This window comes from Embiotoca jacksoni, unplaced genomic scaffold (genome assembly GCF_022577435.1).
Source record: "Embiotoca jacksoni isolate LCO1_2020_lvr unplaced genomic scaffold, fEmbJac1.0.p SCAF_10, whole genome shotgun sequence".
Taxonomy (NCBI): domain Eukaryota; kingdom Metazoa; phylum Chordata; class Actinopteri; family Embiotocidae; genus Embiotoca; species Embiotoca jacksoni.
The window spans coordinates 779,604-804,154 of NW_027185230.1; the positions used below are offsets into that span (position 1 = coordinate 779,604).

General features: G+C 42.1%; 1 protein-coding gene across 2 annotated transcripts in view; it reads right to left on the minus strand.

Annotated features, from left to right (window-relative positions):
• vldlr (very low density lipoprotein receptor) overlaps window positions 1-24,551 on the minus strand; it is a 50,703-nt gene that overhangs the window by 22,787 nt on the left and 3,365 nt on the right. For both annotated transcript variants that reach the window (XM_069160865.1, XM_069160872.1), the window contains exons 2-9: window positions 19,637-19,756; window positions 15,444-15,566; window positions 9,019-9,141; window positions 5,774-5,982; window positions 3,184-3,346; window positions 2,275-2,397; window positions 1,302-1,424; window positions 132-251 (exon numbers count right to left, since the gene is read on the minus strand). In XM_069160865.1, the coding sequence (XP_069016966.1) occupies window positions 132-251; window positions 1,302-1,424; window positions 2,275-2,397; window positions 3,184-3,346; window positions 5,774-5,982; window positions 9,019-9,141; window positions 15,444-15,566; window positions 19,637-19,756 (1,104 nt within the window). The remainder of the gene's footprint in view (window positions 1-131; window positions 252-1,301; window positions 1,425-2,274; window positions 2,398-3,183; window positions 3,347-5,773; window positions 5,983-9,018; window positions 9,142-15,443; window positions 15,567-19,636; window positions 19,757-24,551) is intronic.

The following is a 24,551-nucleotide window of genomic DNA, read 5'->3' on the forward strand; positions in this document are numbered from 1 at the left end:
TTCCATTCATTCCACGTGGAGCTGGATGGTGAGTTACTTTCATGTGTAACGCTAAATAATGCAGTGTTTTGATGAAAATGTCTTTAAATATTTATCCTGGCTGTCTGCAGCGTGATGTAAAGATCTGGTACCTCCGCAGGTCTTGTGGTCGATGAGCTGGAGTCCAGGCGTGCAGTCGCACTCGAAGCCGATCACCATGTCTTTGCAGATGTGGGAGCAGCCGCCGTTGTTCAGGAGACACTCGTTTAGATCTGAAACATGAAACGGGGAACACGGCACATCATACAAACACAGCAGTAACCAAATTCCTTACAATTGAATTTGAATCTTGTTGCACATTCTATATGGTTTATTTCTGGTCAACTTATTGACTAATATTTCCCATCTGAATCATACTCCTACATAAAAAGTGTTCTCACTCAGTTTTTGATCAATGAATCTGGATTCTTTTTTTCTTTTTTCTACATGCTATCTTTTTGCCTGTCTGAACTGCATTACAATTCATGCTCTGATGTTTAGTATTCTGATTGTGGAAAGCATAATAAATCACTTTTGTCTCAATTCTTTGATCCATGAAAGAGAATTATTTAAGACTCAAGTGAAGGATGCATGAAAGATGCTCAAGCTAAAGTAAAAATCCACACGTTATCAGCACAAATCACCGTCCAGCGGAGAGACAGTCCTGACCCTGTTTGGCCACACTAACTCTCCTGGACATCGTTCATGTGAGCTTCACTAAAAGCATCAACGTGATGGCGACTGTTCAGACATCTCGGGTCTGGACGGGTCTTCCTGCTCTGCTTAAAGTATCAACATCACAAGCTGCAAATTCAAACACTCAAGAGTTGGCACTGCACAAGCCACAAGGCTTTATGACAAGAGACGTTTTATATAACAAACTGTGGGCTGATCACAGCTGAAACTACTGAATCATTCATATTTACACCGATTCTAATATAATATGAATATATGAAAATGAAACGGGATGATTCATTGTCATGTGTTCTGGCACCTGATGGATTTACATCATCCACACAAACCCAAATTCAAAAAAATTCAGTTATTTCCACCAGCAGAATATTTGTATACACTTTATTAATCCCAGAAATTTCCCCTCGGGGATTAATAAAGTGTATACAAGTGTATACAAATATTCTGCTGGTGGAAATAACTGAATTTTTGTCGAGCTCTGATTTTCACAGACCAAATAAACTCCGTAATTGTCAATAATGACTTTGATATTCAAGATTTCGACAGATTATTACCGACGTTAGAGGAGCATTTGTTTCGTTTTGACTCACTGCATTCTTTGATGGGTTCGTCGCTCCAGTCGGGACAGTCTCGGGCCTTGTTGCACACTTTGCTCATCTCGATGCACTCCCCACTGCGACACTTGAACTTCTCCGGCCCGTTACACTGAGTCACTGAGGAGAGAGACGGCAAATGTTACCTCCCAAAGGGCATTGCCATGGAGGAGTCTTCATCATCTACAAACCAAGAATATTCAACCAACATGCATGACTAAATCTCAGGATGTAGCTTTACTCTCTAAAGCTCTGCTCTGAGCCCGGCTAGCCGTTTCCCTGTGTGCAGTTTTTTTTTGAGGAGTTGGGTAAATAAGGACGCGTCTAAAGATCAGTCTATTCGTGGAAGAACTCTTGACTTTTCAACCTTCTTCTAGATTAACTTCAGCAAGCGAGACAGCAGACGATCTCCAGGCTGCAACGTTTGAGACGAGTTGCTTTAACTAAGAAACGCATCACGGTGTTTTGGTTCCATGATGCCATTTCTTTCAGATAATCAGCAGTTCAAGCACTTCTCAGTCCTTAAAGGAACATCGAAACGTTCAGATTGGGTTTTAACGGCAAGTCAATAAAACGGAAGCTCAATATTCAAAACAATTTTTTTCAGCCGTCTATAAGAATCTGCGATGCAGTCAAAAGCAAAAACACAGTCAAGGAAAGAAGATGACTTGGAGCTTGTTTTTCGTTTGTTAAATGCATCTTCTAGATGAGCGAACAAAAATCAAACAAGGCATTAATACACCCCAGAGCGCGCGCGCACACACACACCTTTTGTACTTAAACCCAACCTGAGGTGGCTATTAAAAGTGGTTCTCTTTGTAACAACACATCTAGAACATATGGCAAGACTAACATATGCCCACAGCATCAACACACACCTGCCTGAAAAAGCCCGAGGTGAAAATATAAACTCGTACATCTGAAGGAAAAAAAACAACAACATTCATTTGTACACGCAGACGGCACGTACTGTTTTTGCAGTTGGTTTCGTCTGATCCGTCTGCGCAGTCTCGGAGGCCGTTACACTGTCTGCTGCCCAAGATACAGTTTCCATCATCACATTTGAACTGATCCGGCCCACAGGTACGAACAGCTGCAGAGGGCACACAGACACGATTAAGCAATGAATCTTTTGACAAGAAATTGGTCAAATCATTGGTTAATCATTTTAAAAAATAATTTCTTTAGCAAAACTGGATAAAATATTAGGTTATGAATCTCTTTTTCTGTCTGAACTACAAAGTAAAAAAAAAAAAAACATTTAGCATATTTGTATAAACTTGATGAGACACTTTTTTTATAGGATTCATTTAGAGAGCAGTCAGGTAATCAACGTTGACATTTATAACAAAAGTATGTCCGAAAATAATATCAGTCTAAATTTTGATATGATATGAAAAAAAAAATATCATTGTGACAACATCATACCTTGACACAGCGTAATGGTGTGAATTTCTATTTAGTTTCTTCTGAACTGTCAAAGTTTATGATAACAAGATTATAAGACTTATTTTGTTGCAGTTGTTTGTTTGAAAGTAATAAAATATTCTCAGTATTTTGTCATACCATGAAGAATTTCATAGTGAAAATATTTTAGGGCCATAACTTAAGATAAACACTTTTTCCATGCAATACAGACACACCAAGAAAAAAAAAAACCTAAATGCCAAAAAGACCAAACATTGTCAACTACGGATATGATGAGGAGCAGAATGATATTATACTATTAAATCATAAACTATTGACGAGTTGACAATTACCACCTGTAAGAAAAACAGCCATCTGTTTGCTGCCGTGACCAACAACCTTGTACTCCTGTTGAAATGCTTCATTTTTTGTTTTTAAAAATGTATGAATGGCTGCTGGCGTGTGCACATACGACAGTTGGCTTCGTCGCTGCCGTCCTTGCAGTCGGGGTCTCCGTCACACCTCCACTTCTTGTGAATGCATTCTCCCGAGCGACACTGCATCTCGCTGTTGGAACACTTGGCTGGTGGAGTCGGGTGACGGCCGCATCGAGACGGCGACTCGTCCGACTGGTCCTGTAGGGGAGAGACACGTTTTACACGGCAATACCTAGTTTCTACGGAACTGAATTAGTTTGGCCTCCTCTGAATTTTTTTTTTTTAACATATATTGTATGCACACGTTCACAAAACGGGTTCAGTTTTTGATTAAACAAATGATCTAATGAGTAAACTAGAAGGCTTTAGAAGTGCAGAGAAGCAGATTCTGTGACGGCGGAGACCGTCGGACCGTTTCCCAGACTGCTGCCTGGAGCTGCTCTTCAGACCTTCCCATTAAACTCTTGGCAAGAATATGTTTTTACAAATGTGTCAAACTATTGTTTTAGAGGGAATTTGGAAAACCTGATAATACTCATGTTTTGCACATTTTTGTCTGTTGATCAAGATGTTTTGCAACACACCTGCTTTGTAGAGACAAAACACAGTGAGAGCTTATTAAAAGTAGTTTTGAGTAAAATTACAGAAAGCACATTGGTATTAACTTCTAAAATACACACAAGATTCCAGAATAAAACAAATGTGTCTGCCAACAAGTTGACCAGTGCATCTGCTATGTAATGTCCTTAAAAAGAAAACCGAGGGGACTAAATGGTGTGTTAAACTTTAGGTCAAATTCAAAGATAAGAGTTTGAGATGTTTTTTTTTTTTTTAAATTAATTTTTTTAAGTTTTACATAGCTTGGTTTTGTCCATACAGGTTTTCTGGGTCAGGCGCAGAGTTAAATGTCATGAATCGTCAGAACGGAATAAAGCCCATATCAACATCTGGCTTGACAAATGTAAGCGTTTACTTTGTGATCTTTATAGTACCACATCAGACATTCAAGAGTTTCCCAGGCTTGAGACAAACATCAGCCACTGACAGACAGCCTTGACAAATTAAGGCCCCGCCCACACTGCCTGATTGGCAGGTGATCTGAGGGACATGCTGGCCAGATAACGCGTAGCTGGAAGCATTTTACACTCGCCAGGCGATTAGCTCATTAATCACTATTAAAACGGGTCAATCAGATGGAAGGGGATCAAGAAGAGCAGCATGAAGGAGTTTCTCACACTTTCATCATCTCAAAGTCACTGACTCATGTGGGAAGAGATTAACGGGGAGGGAGAATGCGTGTTGTGTGCTGCAGCTGCTCCATAACACTCGTGCAGGGCTGCTGGGGGCTGAGAAAGCATGAGAGAGAATTCCAATGACCGACTCATTGAAAGGAGCTTTTTAAATATTTGTGGGTGCGAGTGTTTGCGTCCGTCGGGGACGTGAGCGATGAATACAAACAGCCAATTAGCAGCTGCGCAGCAAACGGGTGACTCGGATGAACTCGTTCTGCCGCGTGTGAAAACGTGTTGGGGGTGTCAAACTCTGTTTGCGTGTGATCTTGCGTGTGCATACAAAGGCAGGTCAATAACCACTGTGGGAGAAGTGAACTTGCAAATGCAGCGTGTGCGTGCAGAGGTCGTACTGGTCCGTTCATTATAGTGAGAATAAATCTGCTTAGACAATAAGATGGAGTATTTTTTCGCGATAAAAAGGAAGAATTTAAAGCAACGAGACCGTGTAACTGAACAAGTTCCTTGAAGATCTACAGATGTTAAAAAAAAAAAAAACAATCTCCGTTTCATCATTTTGTATGTTATGTCATAATCTCATGGCCATGTAAATCCCTGTATTCTTCAATAGAAGCTATGTAAACGCTCTGTTGAGTATTTTTGGATTATTTATGGATGACGTCACTGCTGGTTGCCGCTTGGTACCAACACACCCCAAATGTTGGATTAATGAATTTGATCAATTTCCATCTGCTTTCTTCAACTGCAACTAGATTATTTCTGACTGGAGGTGAATGGATTTAGTGTTTGGTGTTACCGATATTACAAAGAAGCACATATCGCACTCGTCACATTTACGCCTTTAACACAAACCGACCAGAACTAGATGCGTCTTCGATGCTTTCTCAGCGGTTCTGATGGTTTGAAAGATGTTAATGTAGTAATTACTAATGTTTGGGCATCCAGGCTGGCCACGGGCCCGGTTTACTGCTGAGGACGCTCTGGGGAGTTTTGGAGTGGAGAGGTGGACTACTTGGAGTTACAGTGATTCATGTCTGACATTAAATATAAAGAGGATGAGTGAACTTGCGTGTCTTACAACAGCTCATTAACATTTATCCGCATCTTCGTGCCATGAAACTCTCATTTAATTTGCGATATAAACCTGCTTCCATTAATACTGTATGACTGAGGTAAGAGCGTGTATCATTAAGACCGCAACTGGGCCTCGTAAAGTCAGTGTCAACAACGTGCTCCCGCTGCCACTACACCGACTGAGAAAGAAAGCGACTTTCCTTTTAGCACACAACCTGTAACGTGCTTTTCAGAACGCGTGTTTATTTAGCTCGGTTCGGTGCAGAAGTTCGTGCGTGGCATCGCTTTGCGTCCGTCTTACCTGGCAGTCGACGTCGTCGTCACACACCCAGCTGGCCGGGATGCACGAGGAGTTTCCGCACTGAAACTCGCTGGGACCGCAGCTGGAAGGAGCACACTCCACCTCGTCCGACCCGTCGCCGCAGTCGTCCTCGCCGTTACACACGAAGTTGCGCGAGATGCAGCGGCTGCTGGCGCACGTGAACTCGTTTGGGGCGCAGGTGACGTTACCTGGAGGGCGGTCGAAGCTCAGTCAGTCAAACAACGGTTTCCTTTCATTCAGATCTGATCGTATTCAATTATCATCGTGTCCTGAGGAACATCATCTCTAAAACGGGGCTTCCCTGGATGAGTAGCAGCACACGAGTGCGAGATCACCACTCAGCGCCGAGCTGCGGCTGAAGCGGCGCATGTTTCTGTTGGATAGTGAAGATGGAGGAACATGTTCAGCATTTCCCAATCTGATGAATGAATCATGTTTGCGGTCTGTCAAGAGAGCGCTGCCTGAATCCAGAGTGCCTACTGTAAAGTTTGGCAGAGGAAGAATAATAACCTGGGGCTGGTTTTCATGGTTCAATCTTAATGTTGCATGTACGATGATATTAAAAGACTTGCGCTTCCGGTTTTTTGGCAACCGTTCGGAGAAGACCTTTTCCTGTTTCAACTTCACAATGTTCCCATGTACGAGGCCAGCTCCATGAAGACACTGTGGAAGAATATAACTGACCTGCAGAGTCATGACAACCACATTCAACACGGCTGGGATGAACTCGGTGGCTGCAATCAAATCTTCACCAACCGACTTCCATCAACAACCTCGCTAAATGCCAACGTGGCTGAAACGGAGCAAATCTCAGAACCAGAGCCTGAACGCTGAAGTTCTCCTGAGTGGACGGCGGTACAGCAGAACATTAAGTGCAGTTTTGTCACCAAAATGCATCTTGTGTGTCCTTGAGGTCTGACAGATGTGTCTCTGTTGCAGCATACAGCATATTGGCAGCTGTACATGTGTGAAATATGTGACACCACGGGCCACCATGTTTTCTAGTGTCCACTTATTTTGCCCAGTGTGAACATTCAGCGGCGTATCACTGCACTTTACAAATAATTGTCACACCAGATATAATGACTATTACTGGACCGTGTTTGCGCTTCTCCGCTTTCCCTAATGAACCTCGGTGTTGGTGAAGGGGAGGCGGTGGAGGCACTTGAGGGATGAGAGAACGACACTCTGATCTGATTTACGCGGCGCTGTCGCAGCTCGCTGCTTAAACACGTGCGTCACACCACGCTGCAGTAAATCATCTTGGCGCACAGTTCAAGGACCACGGGGGGTGCAGACCTAATGTAAACAAACGATTAACGAGTGCCTCCTTGTTTTCAGCAGCTGATTGGACTGAACGGCATTTTCAGCCCGAGTAGATGGTTTAAACGAGTCACGACTGCCGCTACACGCAGTGATGCACACACTTCGTCCGTATTATCGGTACGAGTGCCGATACGCGCATTCATTCAAATTCTCCACCATTTATCATTTGTTAACTGACTCAGTTTGTTCTGCTGGTAATGTTGTGCTCAACTTAAAACTACAGGGTTGTTTTTTTGTTTTCCCCTTCATTAAAATGTACCAGCATGCTTCAGGCTGCTTTGCCGTCAGCTCCAGTTATCTATGCATGTCCAGGCAGAGCTGTTGGTGCGTTTATGTTGCACAGTGTTTGTGACAAACAGCGGAAGGATGAGAAGTAATTGATACAGGCATTTATTCTATACTTTAATAAGTACAGGAAAGCAGCTGTTGCACATAATAAACGGTACTTAAATCAGCAGTGCTCAGAGCACTTGAGAAAAAATTGCATTGTCGAGCCTGTAAGAGGCACAAAAGTCTTCATTTCATTTATACAATAGTTGTCCTCCCTTTCACAACCGTATTGAGGCAGGAGAGCAAACAGCACAGCTGCAGCCTTCAGAATGATTTCATCTGACACTCATTGAGTCCAGGACAGGATTTTTGCAGCTCTCAGCAGCCCTTAATCCCTGCAGCCAATAGACAGGTCAATTGTTTAGCAGTGTTTTCAGCCAATCCATGTGAACTCGAGGCCAGGAAGTATCTCGTGACCACACAAACATGATATTGGGCATTTGCCTTCAAGTGCTCATCAATCAATGGCACACAATCATGATCTGGACAAATGAGAAGGCCACTGCTCGACCAGTCGATAATGACATAAACCAGCTGTCCTTGAAGGCAGCCTGGAGATACTTTAAAACCCCGAATACTGATATGACAAAATACTGAAAGATATTTCATTATTAACTGAAATTACATACAATTCGAACAAAACAAGTGTTATGAAATTGGATGTTAGCAGAAACGTAACATTACGCCTTCAAATAGCAAAAACTAAACAGAAACGAGCTCCATTTTTAAGTTTGTACAGTAAACAGCAGTTAGTCAGTGAGATTCAGATACGTGAGGATTTAAGGATTTAGGGGTGCAGGACCACTGCTGCTCTCCCAGGATGACGACCATGATCAGCTGCAGAGCTTCTAATTACTTCCTCCACACTGTCGGCAGATTCAACGACTTTTTGGCCTTAAATGTCAGCATCGACTTTTGCCCATTAATAAATTAGTTCTTGGCTTTTATTGCACTTTTATTTCATAATGAGTCGAGCCGTTTGGCCCAGCTGCTTCACCCGGTGTGTGCAGAACTCCATTAAGTGGAGGTGGAGCTCTCCGGTGTAAAACAAGAGGACCGCAGATGGGAAGGAGCACGAATGTCAATCAATCTTGCACAGAGCTGAAACCCTGTAGAACACAGCGGCTTTCAGCCACGCTTTTGCAGTCGTGTCATACAGGTACCTGCTTATCAGTACGACGTCTTTAAGTCAACAGGATGGATTATTGCCATTATCGTGATATGAATTTATTTTTCTAGCACATTAAAAATGATACCGATATTATTGTGACTGATACGATCGTTGGACCGTTTGTGAAGGTGAAAGTTCAGCCTGGTCTTCAGGTGCTCTGATATACACAGCTTCAGTAAATGTTCTGCGAATCCAACAAGAGGTCAATCAGGAGGAAAGAAAGACGTGCCGCCGGGGATTCAAACTGAACCTTTCCCCTTCATACTTTCTCTTCTATATGCAGAAACAATGTTTGAGTTCAGGCATTGATTGATTTTAAGGGTTAACAACTTGCTGGTGGATGCTGCAAGCAAACGATGCTGAAGCAAACATGTGGACAAATAAGACTTCCACTTACCACAGTTGACCTCGTCCTCTCCGTTGTCGCAGTCCTTCTCTCCGTCACACTTCCAGAAGATGGGGATACACTGGGTGGAGCCGGCGCCGCAGCTGAACTCGTTCACACGGCACGTCCTCATGTCTGCATGGACGCAAACAAAAACGCATCGTTAGCCGTTTGGTGGAGTTTTATATTTTTTTTTCCGATTAAAACAAAATCTCGTGGTGCGCTGGACAAAACAAAATCAACAGAAAGAGAAATGTAATTTTCTTATCACACTATGTGAACTTTACGTTTGAGGCATTACTCAGGCAAAAGGAAAGATTCATTACACGGTTCGTTGGGTTCTCTCCTCTACTTGCCTGAGAAGATGTAAGACGTGGCAGGTTAGTGGAGGAAGAAGGGTTAATTCTCTATTGCTACATAACACAGGATGTTCCCAGCGAAACAAAAAAACAAAAAGTCTTTGGCAGGAATTATTCACTCAAATTCACATTAAAATTAGTCTCTGCCGTGTCCTTTTGTGTCAGTGAACCATTTAAGTCTAACGGAGTTTAAAGCACCAAGTTCAGCGTATCAGTCAGAAAACAAATGCAGCTGACTTGTACTTCAGTTTAAAATTCAAGCTTTTAGTTGTCATTACCATTTCCACCAAAGTAAAACTTGTTTTCACATGTTTTTCAATTACAAATATCAGACACAAGCCTGCTACACTCAATTACAAATGCCTCATAATATATATATTTCGATCCATCATTATGATGTTTAGTGTTATAACAGGGGAAACGCACACAGGACAACCAAATCTGATTTCTGTAACAATGTTGTTCTTTCAAAATGAAAATGCAAGTAGGTTTCCTGCTGACATTTGAGCAGCATTAGTTCCAGTCGATATCAATTTCAATAATTTGTCCACATCTGTCCTGTAATAATGTAAATCAACATTGTTTGTTTCTTCATGTTCTGACTTTCATTTCAGCAAAATGTTATTATTGTCCTTAATGCTATTTTGAGTGTTTTTGGAGCAGTTGGTAAACTAGTCCTTTAAAAAACCCTGACAGTTGAAAAGATAAATCCATAAAGGATGGAGCTCAGACACTTTATTTGAGACGAGTACACGGTAGATTCTTTTACTTCTCTTCTGCACTTCTTCAGTTCAAGCTGAACTGAAGAACATATTTCATTGGTTCCTTTTTTTCTTAGTCTTATTTGCTTGTTAATTCAAAAGGCAGCAACTGACAGAAAGGTATATCTTATAAGGACATAATATTGGGTTAAGATCAGGTTAAGATCCTCCTGCATTATTAGGAACCACTTGTCCCACTCGGCATACATCTTCAGCCAACAGCACTTGTTTCCATACAAACAGCAGCTCCAAGATGTGGTTTGTCTCTTATCCGTGCGATCCTCTGCTGTGGAGGCAGATAACAAGCAGCGCGCCACGTAAAACTGCCTGTGTGGTGATAAGAGCTGCTCAGTGGAGCAGTAGATGACGGTGAATTGAAAAGTGGCTCCTACAGATGTATGAATTATTGACTGTGAGAATTGTAGTTTTGCTGATAAGCCAGGGGAAGATATGCTGCCGCATTTCTGAATCCAGTTCGGCGTTTTAGTCTCTCGACAACCAACTCAAAGTACAATAACACGCACTGGTTTCCCTGTAGAAGTCTTATGGTGCCAGTTTCCTGCACTGATAATGTTACAGATGCAGCAAGAACATTTTACTGTGACGCAACTATGTGAAGCTGTGTAAACTGAACCCAGATGGTGAACTCAAACCCAGACAGAGACTGCACTACTGACAGATTTCCTGGTTATGTTCTTACTAATCACTCAGACTGAAGATTACTTCCTTACTAGAAAGCAAAAAAACAACAACAGACAAATACAACAACAGTACAAGACACACACACAGAGAGAGAGAGACACACACACAGAGAGAGAGAGAGACACACACACACACACAGAGAGAGAGAGAGAGACACACACACACACACACACACACACACACACACAGAGAGAGAGACACACACACAGAGAGAGAGAGACAGAGACACACACACACAGAGAGAGAGAGAGACAGAGACACACACACACACACACACACACACACACACTGCTGCCAAGTCATGTGTAACAGCTGGTCAAACAGCACAGTGATATAATAGTTATAGTAGCTTGGCTGACCGGCACGTACACACAAACGTTTGCGTCTCTCTTCGTGCGGCCACATACTGCAGATGACATATTGCATCTACTTGCCCTTTAACCATCACAACTAATAACCCAAACTTAGTTCTGAGCTTAACTCTCAGATCAAGTCTTAACCCTCAACGTTGCCATTCAAAGTTGTTGGGACCCTAAATGTCCTTCACAACAGGGGTTTGAGCCAAAAATGCTCCACATAAATATAGAAAGACACGCGCACACATCAAACAGGAGCGCCGTTCAGGACCTTTCGTTGACCAACTCACTTTTTCAACTGGGAACATGAACTCCACTGATGTCAGAAAGCTTTCAGACAGTCACATTTTCAGCAGGTAACTTCAGTAATGTAGAATTTGTGGCATGGAACATTCCACCAGACATAAATGTAAAAGGGGACCAAGAAAATTGTAATCTTATTTACATCGTGGATATTTTAGCATTATTTTGATATAACTAGAAAATTTCAGTTATAGTTTAGGAACGGTGAAACGCTACCGTTCATTCATACCACCTGTGAAGTCATATTGTGCAGTTAATCAAAGGCTTAACTGACCGAGTAGCAGCGTAGGTAGTCGGGCAAGACTTGCGTGACGAAGGGTGCGTCACCAATAGACTGAATATAAAAGTGCTCGTAGCTTCCAGCAGCAAAAAAAATTAGGCCAATGCAGAAGTGCCTTAAACTGCAATACCACTAGAGGTTGGCTCCAAAAAGCTAGTTTCCATAGACCGACATTCAATTCCTCTCATAAAATTCTCAGTCAATAAACATATTCCACAAGTTTTCTGTACGCCATTGGCTAAATTCACTCATCCAGATTAGTGTCCATCTGAAAATAAGGCTGGCATTTCTTTTTTTCTTTTTTTTAAGGGGGGGGCTGTTTGATTGACAGGCCTGTGGTACAGTCAGGTTACAGCTATCGGTGGGCGGGACGCAGCATCGGTAAGTGTGCAATCAGATGGGGTCAGATCCCAGCTCACCCGAATATAGTCGCTACCGGCTTCAAACTAGCAAGATGGCGCTGGCCAAATTCCGAACGCGAGGCTTCATAACGAACGTTCGCAAACCAAACGGGTGACGTCACTGTTGGTTGCAGTTTTGTATCACCCAAAGAAGTTTCTCTATAACATTTAGAGCCAACACGTACCAGGATGACCAATAAACAGAAAACTATTCTACAACTGCATTTTCTACTTGATTGTCTATACAGGCTCATCCAAAAAACGGCTTCTTTTTTTTTCCCTCTTGCACCGTACCCTTTTTATTTTCTCTTTCTAACTCTGCAGAAACTGAGCGCCCGCGGCAACACCAAACAGCCAACCGGCTTCTAACAATTCTGGTGCTTCAACGACTCCCAAACGGGCAGCACTCCTGCTTTGGCAGAGCGCACAACATCAACTCCCTCCGAGGGTGCAGGATTGGTTCGCCCTGACGGCGCCATGTAGTGTCGTTTTCTTTTCCGCCAGCGGTACCGATTTTTTTTTTTGTATCGGTTTCAGGTTTGTGCAGTCAAGCTGCTGTGTTGACAGGAAAAGGAAAAAAAAAAAACCACAAAAAAAACAAACACACCTGCTCAGTGGAAAAACTGAAATATAACCCCCGTCATGCATACCTGGAACTCTCTGCTGCTCCAACAAATAGCGCTCCACAAACACAGAGAAATGAAGTAGAGATAACTCTGCATCTACTTTACATTCAGTGTTTGGCTCAAGAATTGGTTGCATTATTTCTGTATTTGCTGTTGTTGTTGTTTTTTCCCCCACCCCATCCTCTCCTTTTTACTTCAAAGTCATATTAGATTTCACGCAATGAAACTTTGTTGGTGCCTTCTCAAAAATACACCCACGTTCTCATCTCTGTACTTTTCTGCTCACGGTACTTAGGAGTCCTGTGGTGCAGCAGCAGAGCAATATTTAGCCAATTTTGCATTGTAGATCATTTCATTTACTCACTTCACAAAAAAAGTGTGATTTTTTTTTTTTTTTTTTTTTTTGTCCAGCAGTATTTTGTATTCTATTTTAATTTGTATTTTACATTATCCAAATACTTTTCTTAGTCTTATTTCCTGGGGATATTAACAGTAATGCAGCTCAGCTATGTATATACAGTACGTGTCATTTGTAAAGTGAAATGCCCAATGAAGTCTGTTGTGCTTTTAACTCATTCTTCCGACATAAAAAGTTGTGCAAACATCACTTTTCATTAGCAAATAGAAAGCAGCTATTTTGTTTCGATTTCCAATTGCTTGTGAACTCATTCAGCGAATGAGGATTTTCTGTATATGCAGCACCAGCACACAGTAAAGCTTCAGCTGTTGAGTTTTTCCTCGTGCTGCTACAATATGAAAAATATGAAACAAATTGGTGCAAATTATTGGAATCTGCTAGCATCCTTTTACCTCGCTGTTTTGGGGGAAAAGTGTTTTCTGTACTACACGTCTATTTCTTCACAAGCTTTCAGGGAAGATGTCAAGAGACGCCGCAATCATCAAACGGGTATTTGGTGAAGTGTCATTATCTTCCTATTGAGGTTTCATCTCTGTTCTCAAGGAGACGCCAAAGTCCATTTTCTCGTCATTGCAGCAAAGTGGGGACGACAAGAGAATCTCATTAAAAAGTGAGGATATCATAAACACTTCCTGTCGTTGCTCATCTCTTTGGTTCCAACGAGCACCTCGGTGAGACCCGAACATCCCAGTTAGGCCATTTACATTACATTTAAAACAGCTTCCCTTAGTTCCATTTAAACAACTTATTTATTTGACGGCGCTGCTCCCGGGGGATTTCCCCCTCACTGCTTTTAAGTGCCTCACCGAATTTCTGCAGCAGCGCGAGAATCTGCTCGGAACAGCAGGACGTCTCTACCGTGCACTCCAATTGTCAAAAGTGCTTTTTGTAAAACTCGGCGACTGATCGTGCCGCGAACTCGAAGAGCAATCGGCCTGAAGTCAAACTGTTTTCAGCCGCATGGAACAAGTTTTCACCATTTATCGTCTTGAAGGTTAAAAAGGCCATTCAGAAATCTGACTTCAATAAATGCACTCCATTACAAGCAAAAGTCCTGCAGTCCAAACTTTACTTTCAGCAAAATATATGTCAAGTTCCAAGTTAGGCGTCGTCTTTTCAGGAATGCAGCCCGAACATTTGTTTTTAGCATTTTTACTGACTTCAAATCTGTCCAACATTACTATCCATGCCAGATTAATACAGTATCAATGTATTGATTGTCCACTATCCTTTTGTGGTGAATCCTTGACAAGCAATCCAAACATTTAAATTGGAGGAGATGTTTGCGTATGTCTATGTACTGCCAACTGTTTGTAAAAGTGATGACTTGTGTCCATAACAGAGCAAAGGACCACGTCTAAATTGTCACCTGCCACTATAAAACAATTACACTCAGATCTATAGGCTATATTTTACTAATATAACCTAAAAGGTTTTTAGGGAACTTTATTCTAGCCGTTTTTTGCCTCGGCCTGGAACCGGTGCTCTTCACTGCAGTAAGTGTAATTAAGGCACATCGCACAGTCTGACCTCCTGCGGGACACCGTGACGAGCCCTGGTTTCATAATTTAATGTTCATCATGCTCCACCTTGTTGTTAATCTCTATTTAAGTGCTTTGTTGCTGTGCAAACCTCTGAATGATCCTCTTTCCTCAAAGTAATTTATAAATACCGAGAGCAGCTGACCCGAGTCCAGCTGCGTCTCTTGTGGCAGGCACAGCACGACCAAGAATCAATCACCATCAAAGGACTTTAGCGCTTACTGTGCATGTAGTATCGAGGTTAATTACAAATTGGGACCAATTCATGGTTTCCACATGAGCGGATCACAGTGGACTCGTTACTGTACCGAGCAGCAACAACAACCACGGCTTGAAACTGAAGCCAGTCTGGAGGCGTCTTAAAACGCAGCAGTGCTGAGAGTCTCTGGCTCCAACAGACTCTCACTACGAAAGTATCAACTTCTCTCTCGGTACAAAGTCAATATCTTCTTCCCACAAGTCATGATGATGACTGGTGGCCATTTTGAAAATAATTCCGCAACACTGGGCAACAACGTTTGTGTCCAAACAACCATGATAGGTTGCCTTTTGACGCTAGATCAGAATCCATCTTTTAGAAATTTGCGGTCTCCAGCCATCAATACGTTCTGTGTGGAACTCCAAAAAAAACAACAAAAAAAAACTAAAAAGAATGAAAATGAGGTTCATCACACAAAACCATCTACTTACGGCAGATTTCTAAGCTCTCGTCAGTCCCGTCTTCACAGTCTGGCTCCCCATCGCACTGCCACCGCTTCGGGACACACTGGCCGTTGTCACACACATAGTCCATCTCTGCACAGGTCTTTTTCACTGGAATATGGGGGAGAGACGAGGGCTGGAATCAGTATACAGGTTTCATGTTCTTTAATGAAACATTTCACAGAAAATAAATAATTTACAGAAAGGAAACAATGAGGGCATCTTCAAGACAAATTCATGTTGATGGACTGCACAAAAAAACATTTGTCTAAAGGATGAACACATTTCTGATGCAGCAGAGCGGGTTCCAAACTCGAGTGTGGGAACCTCTGACTCGATGACACAGTGAAGTTATGGTGACAGGACAAGCTGCTGCTTCTCTCAAGCTCAGAGGTTCAAGACCGACAGCTTTTAAAGTGGCGAGCTTAAAACAGTGATGTGTGCCGACATCTCCGTTGACCACCCGTTGGTCATGTGGATACTACAACTATGGAACAGTTTACAAGCTCCCTGTACGAAACTGATGAGGCAGTCACCCAAAGTCTTTGTCTACAGCAAGACCCGTCGATTCTGTTTTTGAACAAGGACACAACCTTTTGTCTACTTTTTAAATATACAAGTTAGAGAGTGGTGAGTGAACATTATTCACCTATAGTTAGTTTCATAGATTGTAATGTAGTCCAGGAAAAAAAAAAAAAAGGATTTTATGCAAAGTTAGTAAATGATTCCTCGTGGTCTGAAGAGTAGAGAGAGCGTTTCGATGATGTTAGAGATTTCCATGAAGCAAAACAAACCCGTCAACTCTCTCTACTTCCATGTATACTGAGGGCTCGGGGACACACTCCAGCTCTTCCCTCACTTTCTCTGACCAGCATACAAATATGTGCTTGAGAAACAGCAGACTCCAACTTGAGCCGTGACAGCAGCGAGTCACAGTGGGACTCATTATCAACCTCCTTTTTTTTTTTTTTTTTGATTAATTAAATTTGGACTCTCATCTTTCCCGCCTGCGTGCGCCTCAGCTTTGACCGGGCTGAAAGTTAAAACGGCTCTGATCTCCCAGTGACTGAATACCAGACGCAGCCTCGAATGAAACAAAATGTCAGCGCCTGTGCGAGGGGGCGACCGAGTGAGATAAATGACGGACTCCGTCTGTTTCACTCCATCAGCTCTTCACTGTCGCCGTTAGTCACCGATCTGCAACTGCTTTGATTGGCCGTCGATGCAAACTCGACATCCTCTGTGTTCACCTGTTGCCCTGATTCATTTAGTATCATGTATATTTCCACAGCACTGATTCCAGCAGCTCAAAACCAGGATTACATCATACTCACTCTGGTCTCACTTGCTCTTTAAGGAAAAACAAAGCAGTTAAAACTGGCTTTGATGTTGGCATTGAAAAATAATGACTAACCAATAAAACAAGACTTCCTGCAAGTGTTTCAAATTAAGAGTCATCCAGCTGATCAAAAAGATTCTTGTTAACATTTATTCTTAAAACAGCCACAAGAAATGTTGATTTTAAATCACACAACCGTTGTGGAAATCTACATTTTACTAAAATCAGGATCCATGCCTTTATTTATCGGTTACCGTCTGCCAAGTACGCTGCAGAAAAACCAGATATGTGAGAAGTGAAAGGGGTCAGGGGTTTTTCTCCTGATATCACGAGGAGCACAATCAGCTGCTCTCCCTCCACATTTCCTTCACGTGGTCTTTGCTCCCTCCCTGCACTATCACATGGCCCAGATAGATGAAAGTATTGGACACACAGAGTTGTATCCATATTTAGCTCTGCTCTATGTGCTACCTCCACATCACCAGGTCATCCCGTCCCATGGGATGCCGGGAAGGCTCCTGGTGGGACCAAGCTAACATGGTGGGTTCTGAAAGTCATATGAAATGTGTGTGTAAATGTGAGAGGTGAGGACACAACCTATTTCTGCCATCATGTCAGCGGGAACCTACAGACTGAGGTGACAAGAACTGTGCAGTATGCCGTGTTTAAATGCATTCATCAACATCTATATCAATTGTACAGTACGTTTAAAAAAAAAAAAATGCATTCAGCCAACTTTCATAATTGAGTCTTCTCTTTATTCAGGTCTCTGTGATTTATATATAAAAAAAAAATAATAATAATAAAAAAAAATATTTGCTGGTTTGTACTATTCTGAAGGGAATTTTAAAAAAGGAAGAAGAAAGGCAGTTTTATCAGAAGTGTTTTAAATGATGTAATTCAGTGCGTTGAAGGCATACTTGAAATCTTCAGGGTCCAACTGAGCGCTCCTGAAGTGCAGCCGGTTAGAAGATAATAAAGTTAGCATGCTATCATTTGCTGGTGAGTGATCATTTGATAAGTTACATTTACTGATTACACCGTTAGAAATGTAGAATTTCTTGTATCCATTTTGCATGGAAACGAAAGGCAACGGTTGTTTTTGCAGCTCATCCAGCAACAAGCATGACTGAAAGCTGCTGTATTCCACAGGTTTTCTGCTCAGAGCGAGTTTAACTGACGGTCGTACAACAGCAAAAAAAAAAAACTGGTACAAATCTCAACAGTGTAGAAATGAATCTGGCACCCTGAGAGATGACCTTTTAAAAAAAAAAAAAAAAAGGTACAACTCAGACTCCAACGCCAGACTTTCCAACTTCATTAACTGATTCTCACACTTTGGCTGGGAAAAAAACAAAAAACCTTAATTACAACTTGGATGGAGGTTCATCCATCCACCATCAGTCCATCAAAGACCACATTAACAGTCGGAAACAATACGTTTACAGCAAAGCAGAATTTCATTGGTAGCCGATCCGTACAGGAAGAACGTCACAGACGGCCACATCCTGGCCAACATGGTTTGTCCATTTAGAGGTTGAATTGATTTGATTTTTCGATAAGGGTTAAAAGACAACGTGTTATTTTTTTTCCCACGACAATACCAAAGCAACTGTCTGTCTCTCCAGATGTCGACTTTCCTACGCGGCGTGGCTTTCGGACCGGCCCACAGGTTTGCGCCGAGGAGAAATCTTTGAAATCGGGTCACAAATAGTTTTGATTTTGAGTTTGATTTTTAAAATGGCACATGAATTTTTCCGAAACAGATGGGCGTTGTGGCTTTTAAATCAAACAGGAATAAACAGTACATTTGATGGGGATCATTTTCAAAATTGAAGTAATTACCCAAAATTACTGGCTTCCTTCAATAAAATTCCTACACCAAAAATGTACTGTAAAAAGAGCCCTTGTAAAGTCCTGTCATATCTCACAAACCCAAATCACTGGTTACTCTCCGGGGGAAACTACACATCACTGTAGTGCAGAACAAATTAACATATAGAATGAATGAATTCATAGTCTATATGTAACTGTTTTCATGCGTGCGTGTAGTATTTCTCATGTTAATTTGTTATGTTGTGGCTACATGGACCGACTAATGGAACGGTACCATTAGAAACTGTACTGGAGCCAAATCCCACCTGGTCTGCCACGCAGCCATTACTGTAAATTATACGAACGTTTGGAGCACCGATGAATATTTCCATCAGCAGGATGGATCGTGTGTGTGACTGAATCAAAGTAAACTACAGCGAGGGCGTTTATGGTAATGCAAGACCTGTCATTTAGTTCAAAAATGTGGCTAAAGGGTATCTTTCTGGAGAACAATGAACTCGATGGTACAAAGGCATGTGATTTATCAAACTCTGGATAGACACATGGTTTGCTGTTAGAATCAGTTCACTCTTGGTTTGATGTATTCATGAGATTCGTTGGCAACAACCAAAAAACACAACTCGCTTTAACCTTAGAAGAAAATAAATCGAACAGAAATGATGCATGTTGCTATCTGGTGGGGAAAAGAATAACCACGTTTCAGTTCAAATTTTTTTTTTTTTTAAAAGGTCAGGTAACCTCAGTCTTTTGAAGCAGAGATTCTAAAGTATAAACTGTAATTACTGTGTTTAGGTGAGCAACAATTTGGAAAGCATTTCCCTCTGATCATTCCCTCACTGACTATGTTGATTACCTAAAAACCAAACACATTCCCCGATTGTCATCTTTTTCCGTTTTAGTTTTCTTTGCCTGTTATTTGCATTCCCAGAGGCCTCCCTCGCCAGCAGCATGTGAGCGACACAGTTAAATGCTCCATGTGTGGCAGCAGTGCGTTTATTTTCCTCACCACACGAGTTCTCGTCGCTGCCGTCGGTGCAGTCCTCGTCTCCGTCGCACTGCCACACAGACGGGATGCAGCGGCCATTTCCACACTGGAACTGACTGGCTTCGCATTCCGTCTTGGTACCTGCAGATGAAGACAGACACGAAGGGCGTATGAAGAAAACTGAAGTGATTACAGTCCTGAATGGTTCCGTAATCATTATTTACTGCTTTGGAAGTAATCGTCCGTTTCCCTGCAGTGCAGTAACTTCGTACTAAACGGGACTAGACAGCAGAGCAGCTCCACGTGTTGGACTTCCACAGGAAGTTCACGTCTTCCACCCCCTCCAACAACTCCTTCCACAACAACCAGATTTGAGAATAAGGGTGAGACAGTTTTCTTCCAGCTGTAGTTGGGTGAGTTACTGCTCGTCCCCGCCCGGCTGCATCTGTACAGCTGTTGACCCCGTAAACTGGAGGGGAAAAAAAAAAGCCTTCATTTAATCACAATGTGTTGGAGCATTTACAGGCACATAGGCCTGAGCCAGTAAAGATGACGCAACGTCACATTTCTCACTTTTGATCTGATGAAATGATTACGCCAGCAGAAGAAAAATAACCAATTATTTAGTATATACGGGTTCCAAGAAATCAAAAAAGAAATTAAAATTTGGCCAAAGTGAAGGTCTTTGGGTTCTGAACTGTGTTTGGAGTAGACGCAAAACTAATTTCTGGTAACTCCCCTTAAACACAAGGAAAAAACAAACAAACAAACAAAAAAGATTTTCGGTCTTTGTACGTAAAGTAGTTTTTTGCAATGCAGCGGGCGGTACAGTCCGTCACACTGGACGAGTTAAAGACTCTTAAAATAACAGTCTGACCTTGATGCTTGCTTTAGTCTGGACAGTGTGTCTACCCAGGTGGGTAAATGGAGCACACAGCAACCACAGAGATCACAGTTACAGCTGTCAAGAGGTCAACTACTTTAGAATTATTATTATTATTATTTTTTCTTTCTAAACTTCCCTCGTTTTAATTTTTTTTTTTGTAAAATAGAAGATCCAAAGACTTGCAGGTATTTCAACCACAGTTCTATTCTAGTCAAGATGAAAACTGCATTCAGTCACTGAGCTACCGTTATGAAGGGAGTTGTTTTAAGTGGGTCAGCAGCTCCTCTGGAGACTGAAACACCGCACACTGATTTGATTCGAACCTGATGAGCTTCAGGCCTTTAACTGAAGCAGCAACACATGACTGAGACCCTGCATGAAAGGAATTGTGCCCAAGTTACAACATGGACAGCTTTACAGACTTGCACAGCTATGGCAGGTTGATATTATATTATCCAATACAAAGCTAATGTTTCGTATCAATTAAACGAGTTCAATATGCTGTTAATTGTTGACGTCAAAGGGGGTGGTCTTTGTTTAAGGCCGGGTGACCCACCTCTGGCTTAAAAACACCACAGTCAAAAGTGAAGTATGGTTCACCATAAACTACCAGAACTTTTTTAAACCCACAATCACACCGGCTTAAAGCTTTCAATGAGCCGGCACTGAAGATGAGGAGTGAAGGGTTGTACTCTTTACCCTCATTTGTTACTGTAACTATTTGTGGCATTTTGTGTGTACAAACAATACAAACACCGTCTGTCTGAAAATGTGCATTCCCAAAATATTAAATAAAAAATATTTTTTGTACTTCGAGATATAATCAGTTATAGGAAGTTGTGAAAAAAGAATTATAAATAATTTTGTTATCATTTATGGGCTAAATGATCAAACAATGATTATTCGCAACTGCATATCCTGTCAAATTACACTTCTTTTTATTGTTGATCATGTCTGTATTTTTCTCTTATTAGATCTGAAAGGTCGCTGTTGTCAATCCATCTATAGAGCTGCTGAACAGAAGTAGAGAGAGAGCGCAGACTCGCAGGAAAAGTCCTTGAAAAGTATTTCCTCTTTTGCCTCCTCGAACACAAGTCCATTCACTTCTCAGCACAGGAGGCAGATAAACAGCCTGCAGACCTCCATTCAACCAGGACGACACCAGCTGTAGTTTCATCAGTCAAGTTGCAGGACGGAGTATGATGACCTTTCATTCAAATTACGTTTCCAACACCCCTTCCTCCGGTGTGCCGCCCGGGTATCTTACGCAATCCATTTTAGCATTTTATTTACCTGTGCGAGCGAACGACGGCATCCTCATTCAATGAGCTGGTGGACAACCACCTCTTGCCCTCCTGACGCGTTCGTTACTCTAGCACATCAAGTTCAACATATGGGGTCGATGTCTGTTCATTAGGAAATTAATCTTGACGGCTTTTACTGCACTTACAGTCACGTACTGGAGTAACGCCATGTTCATTTCACCTGTCTGCGCTCCACTCTGTCTGTGTGTGCGTGCGAAGAGAAAAACAGGCACGATCAACAATCTCCATGCCTGGATAAGGGATCCGTGTTACTTCATTGGTTCACCGAATGCTGAAACTTTCGCTATCCATTTCACAACAAAAGCCATTGTTCCATGTTGGAAGCCCTCTAATGTATCAGTCCAGCTATATACTAGAGTTTGTCCTAGTCTTTCTTTTCTTTTTCTTTTTTTTGGGCGGGGGATGATTAACTTGCATTAAAACGCTTTATTTCACTTAAGCTGCAACCAGCGGCGACGTCACTCGTTGGTTTGTGAACGGCCGTTATGAAGCCTCGAGTTCAGAATTTGTCCGCCACCATCTTGCTAGTTCGGAGCGGTTTGGTCGAGCTGGGGGGCATTTTTTTTAAGGCTTATTTTATTATTAATGACGGGATTATGTTCAGATGGACGGCCAGGACACTAATCTCGAAGAATGAATTTAGCGAATGACATACTGAACCCTTGTGGAGAGAAGTTGAATGGGAGTCTATGGAGCCGGAGGCTTTTTGGAGCCAACCTCTAGTGGCACCCGGTGGTATTACAGTTTAAGGCACTTCCGCATTGACCTCATTTTTCAGAGTCGGAAGCTGCGAACACTTTTATAAACAGTCTGATTTCACTCTTAAACTATTTTACCCCCCACACAGGTTGCATGCACTGCACTAACCGAGCGGTTACTACAAGATCCTCTGTGCGCAGACTCAAAGCTCATGTTTACCCAGGGCCAGCATGTGAGGCATTTAGGGAACATCGTAAATTGTACAGTCCACAAACTGTTAGCATGCGAGGCATTTAGGGGAGTACAGGAGTACTGCGAGTTATAGATACTAAAAAAACAACAACAACTGGTTGCAGTGTTCCCCTCTAAACGCAGTCTCTGCAGTCACATCTAACACGCCAACTCTACTTACGACCATTAGTGAATGTGCAACATGTGGGAAAGCATTACCATTTAAAATGACAACAATCAAGAAATAATAGCTCACAGCATACCTACCTGCAATAACGTATAAGGCATAATTATTTCTCAATATGAAAGCCTCCTGTCCACACACCAGACTTTATGGCTACACACGGACTTGGATGTTGTCCAAGAAACTTGGCATTAATCCAACATGAGATTGGCTACTAAACATATTTTAGAGTCAGGGGCATAAAGGCAATAAAATAACAAGATGTATTTTTTGATGAGCTGTTAAAATGCGACTCTGAACAACATATTTCCTGGGAAATATGGGCACGGTGCGTCAGGGCGGCACGGTGGTGCAGTGGTTAGCATTGTCGCCTCACAGCAAAAAGGTTCCGGGTTCGAACCCGGTCCTGGGCCTTTCTGTGCGGAGTTTGCATGTTCTCCCTGTGCTTGCGTGGGTTCTCTCCGGGTTCTCCGGCTTCCTCCCATCATCCAAAAACATGCACCTCAGGTCAGGTTACCTGGCGCCGCGCTAGTGGCAGCCTGCTGCAGCAGCTCCCCCCTGAGAGCCCCCCCGCTGTAGCGAAGAAATTTCCCCTCGGGGATTAATAAAGTGAAATAAAAAAAGAGGAAATGGACAAATGCGTCAAGAAATTACATGCACGATACATCCATCTGTGATTGTGCAGCACTAACAACATTCCCGTTACGCCATCTACTTGAACCAAGAATAAGTCAAGCTATTTATCAATGAACCGATGGATAAAATAGCAATAGAAGCTTATTTAACTGACCTGCTCTTCTGGCAAATCATAACCTGCATGCAGTTCTTTAAACAAAATAGCACAACTTGCACATTGTCCAAATGGTGATCTACCCAGTAGATGCAACATGTAGAATCTCAGTGGTGCAAAACTGTATTGTGGTTGACAGACAGGATGAACACACACATGTTCATCTCAGTGTTTGTCCCCTAAAAGTCTGCAGTTTTGTACACAAGTGCTAAATCTTGCAGATTGTACCATCATAAGCCGGTATGGTACAAATTCCATATAATCAATGCCCTGACCTTTAATGGCATTTTGTTTTTTACTTTAAAACTCCTTCCTCCAGTTGTAAAAGTATAAACTATAGAGTACAGGGAACATCTAATTTATGTAACAGCACATTAACATTTGAAGAATGGCTCGTTCATTGTCGGGATTGTACTTACTTCAAAAACCCCAAACTTTTGCACACAACTGTACATGAAGTAAATAATTCACAACAACAGTAAAAGCCCCGACTCATCATCAGCCTGACCTTTCGCTGACGCATATTTAATGCTGACGGAGGTAGACAGATGAAGATCATGTGCTGTAAAGTGAGACTCTGGTTTTAATTCAGATTCCATGCAGACCGACGTCAATTCAATTCAATTATATTCATGTAGCGCCAAATCACAACACAGGAAACTAGACATTACCTTATGACATGAATCTAGCTTTGGCTCTTTGGAAGCAGTTACTTCCCGTTAGTGAACTGGTTGAATGCCTAAAGCAGTCAGAAAAACGCATCTAAAAATACAAAATGGTTTGATGTCAATGAGATTCAGTAAATAAGGTAAAACATGCTA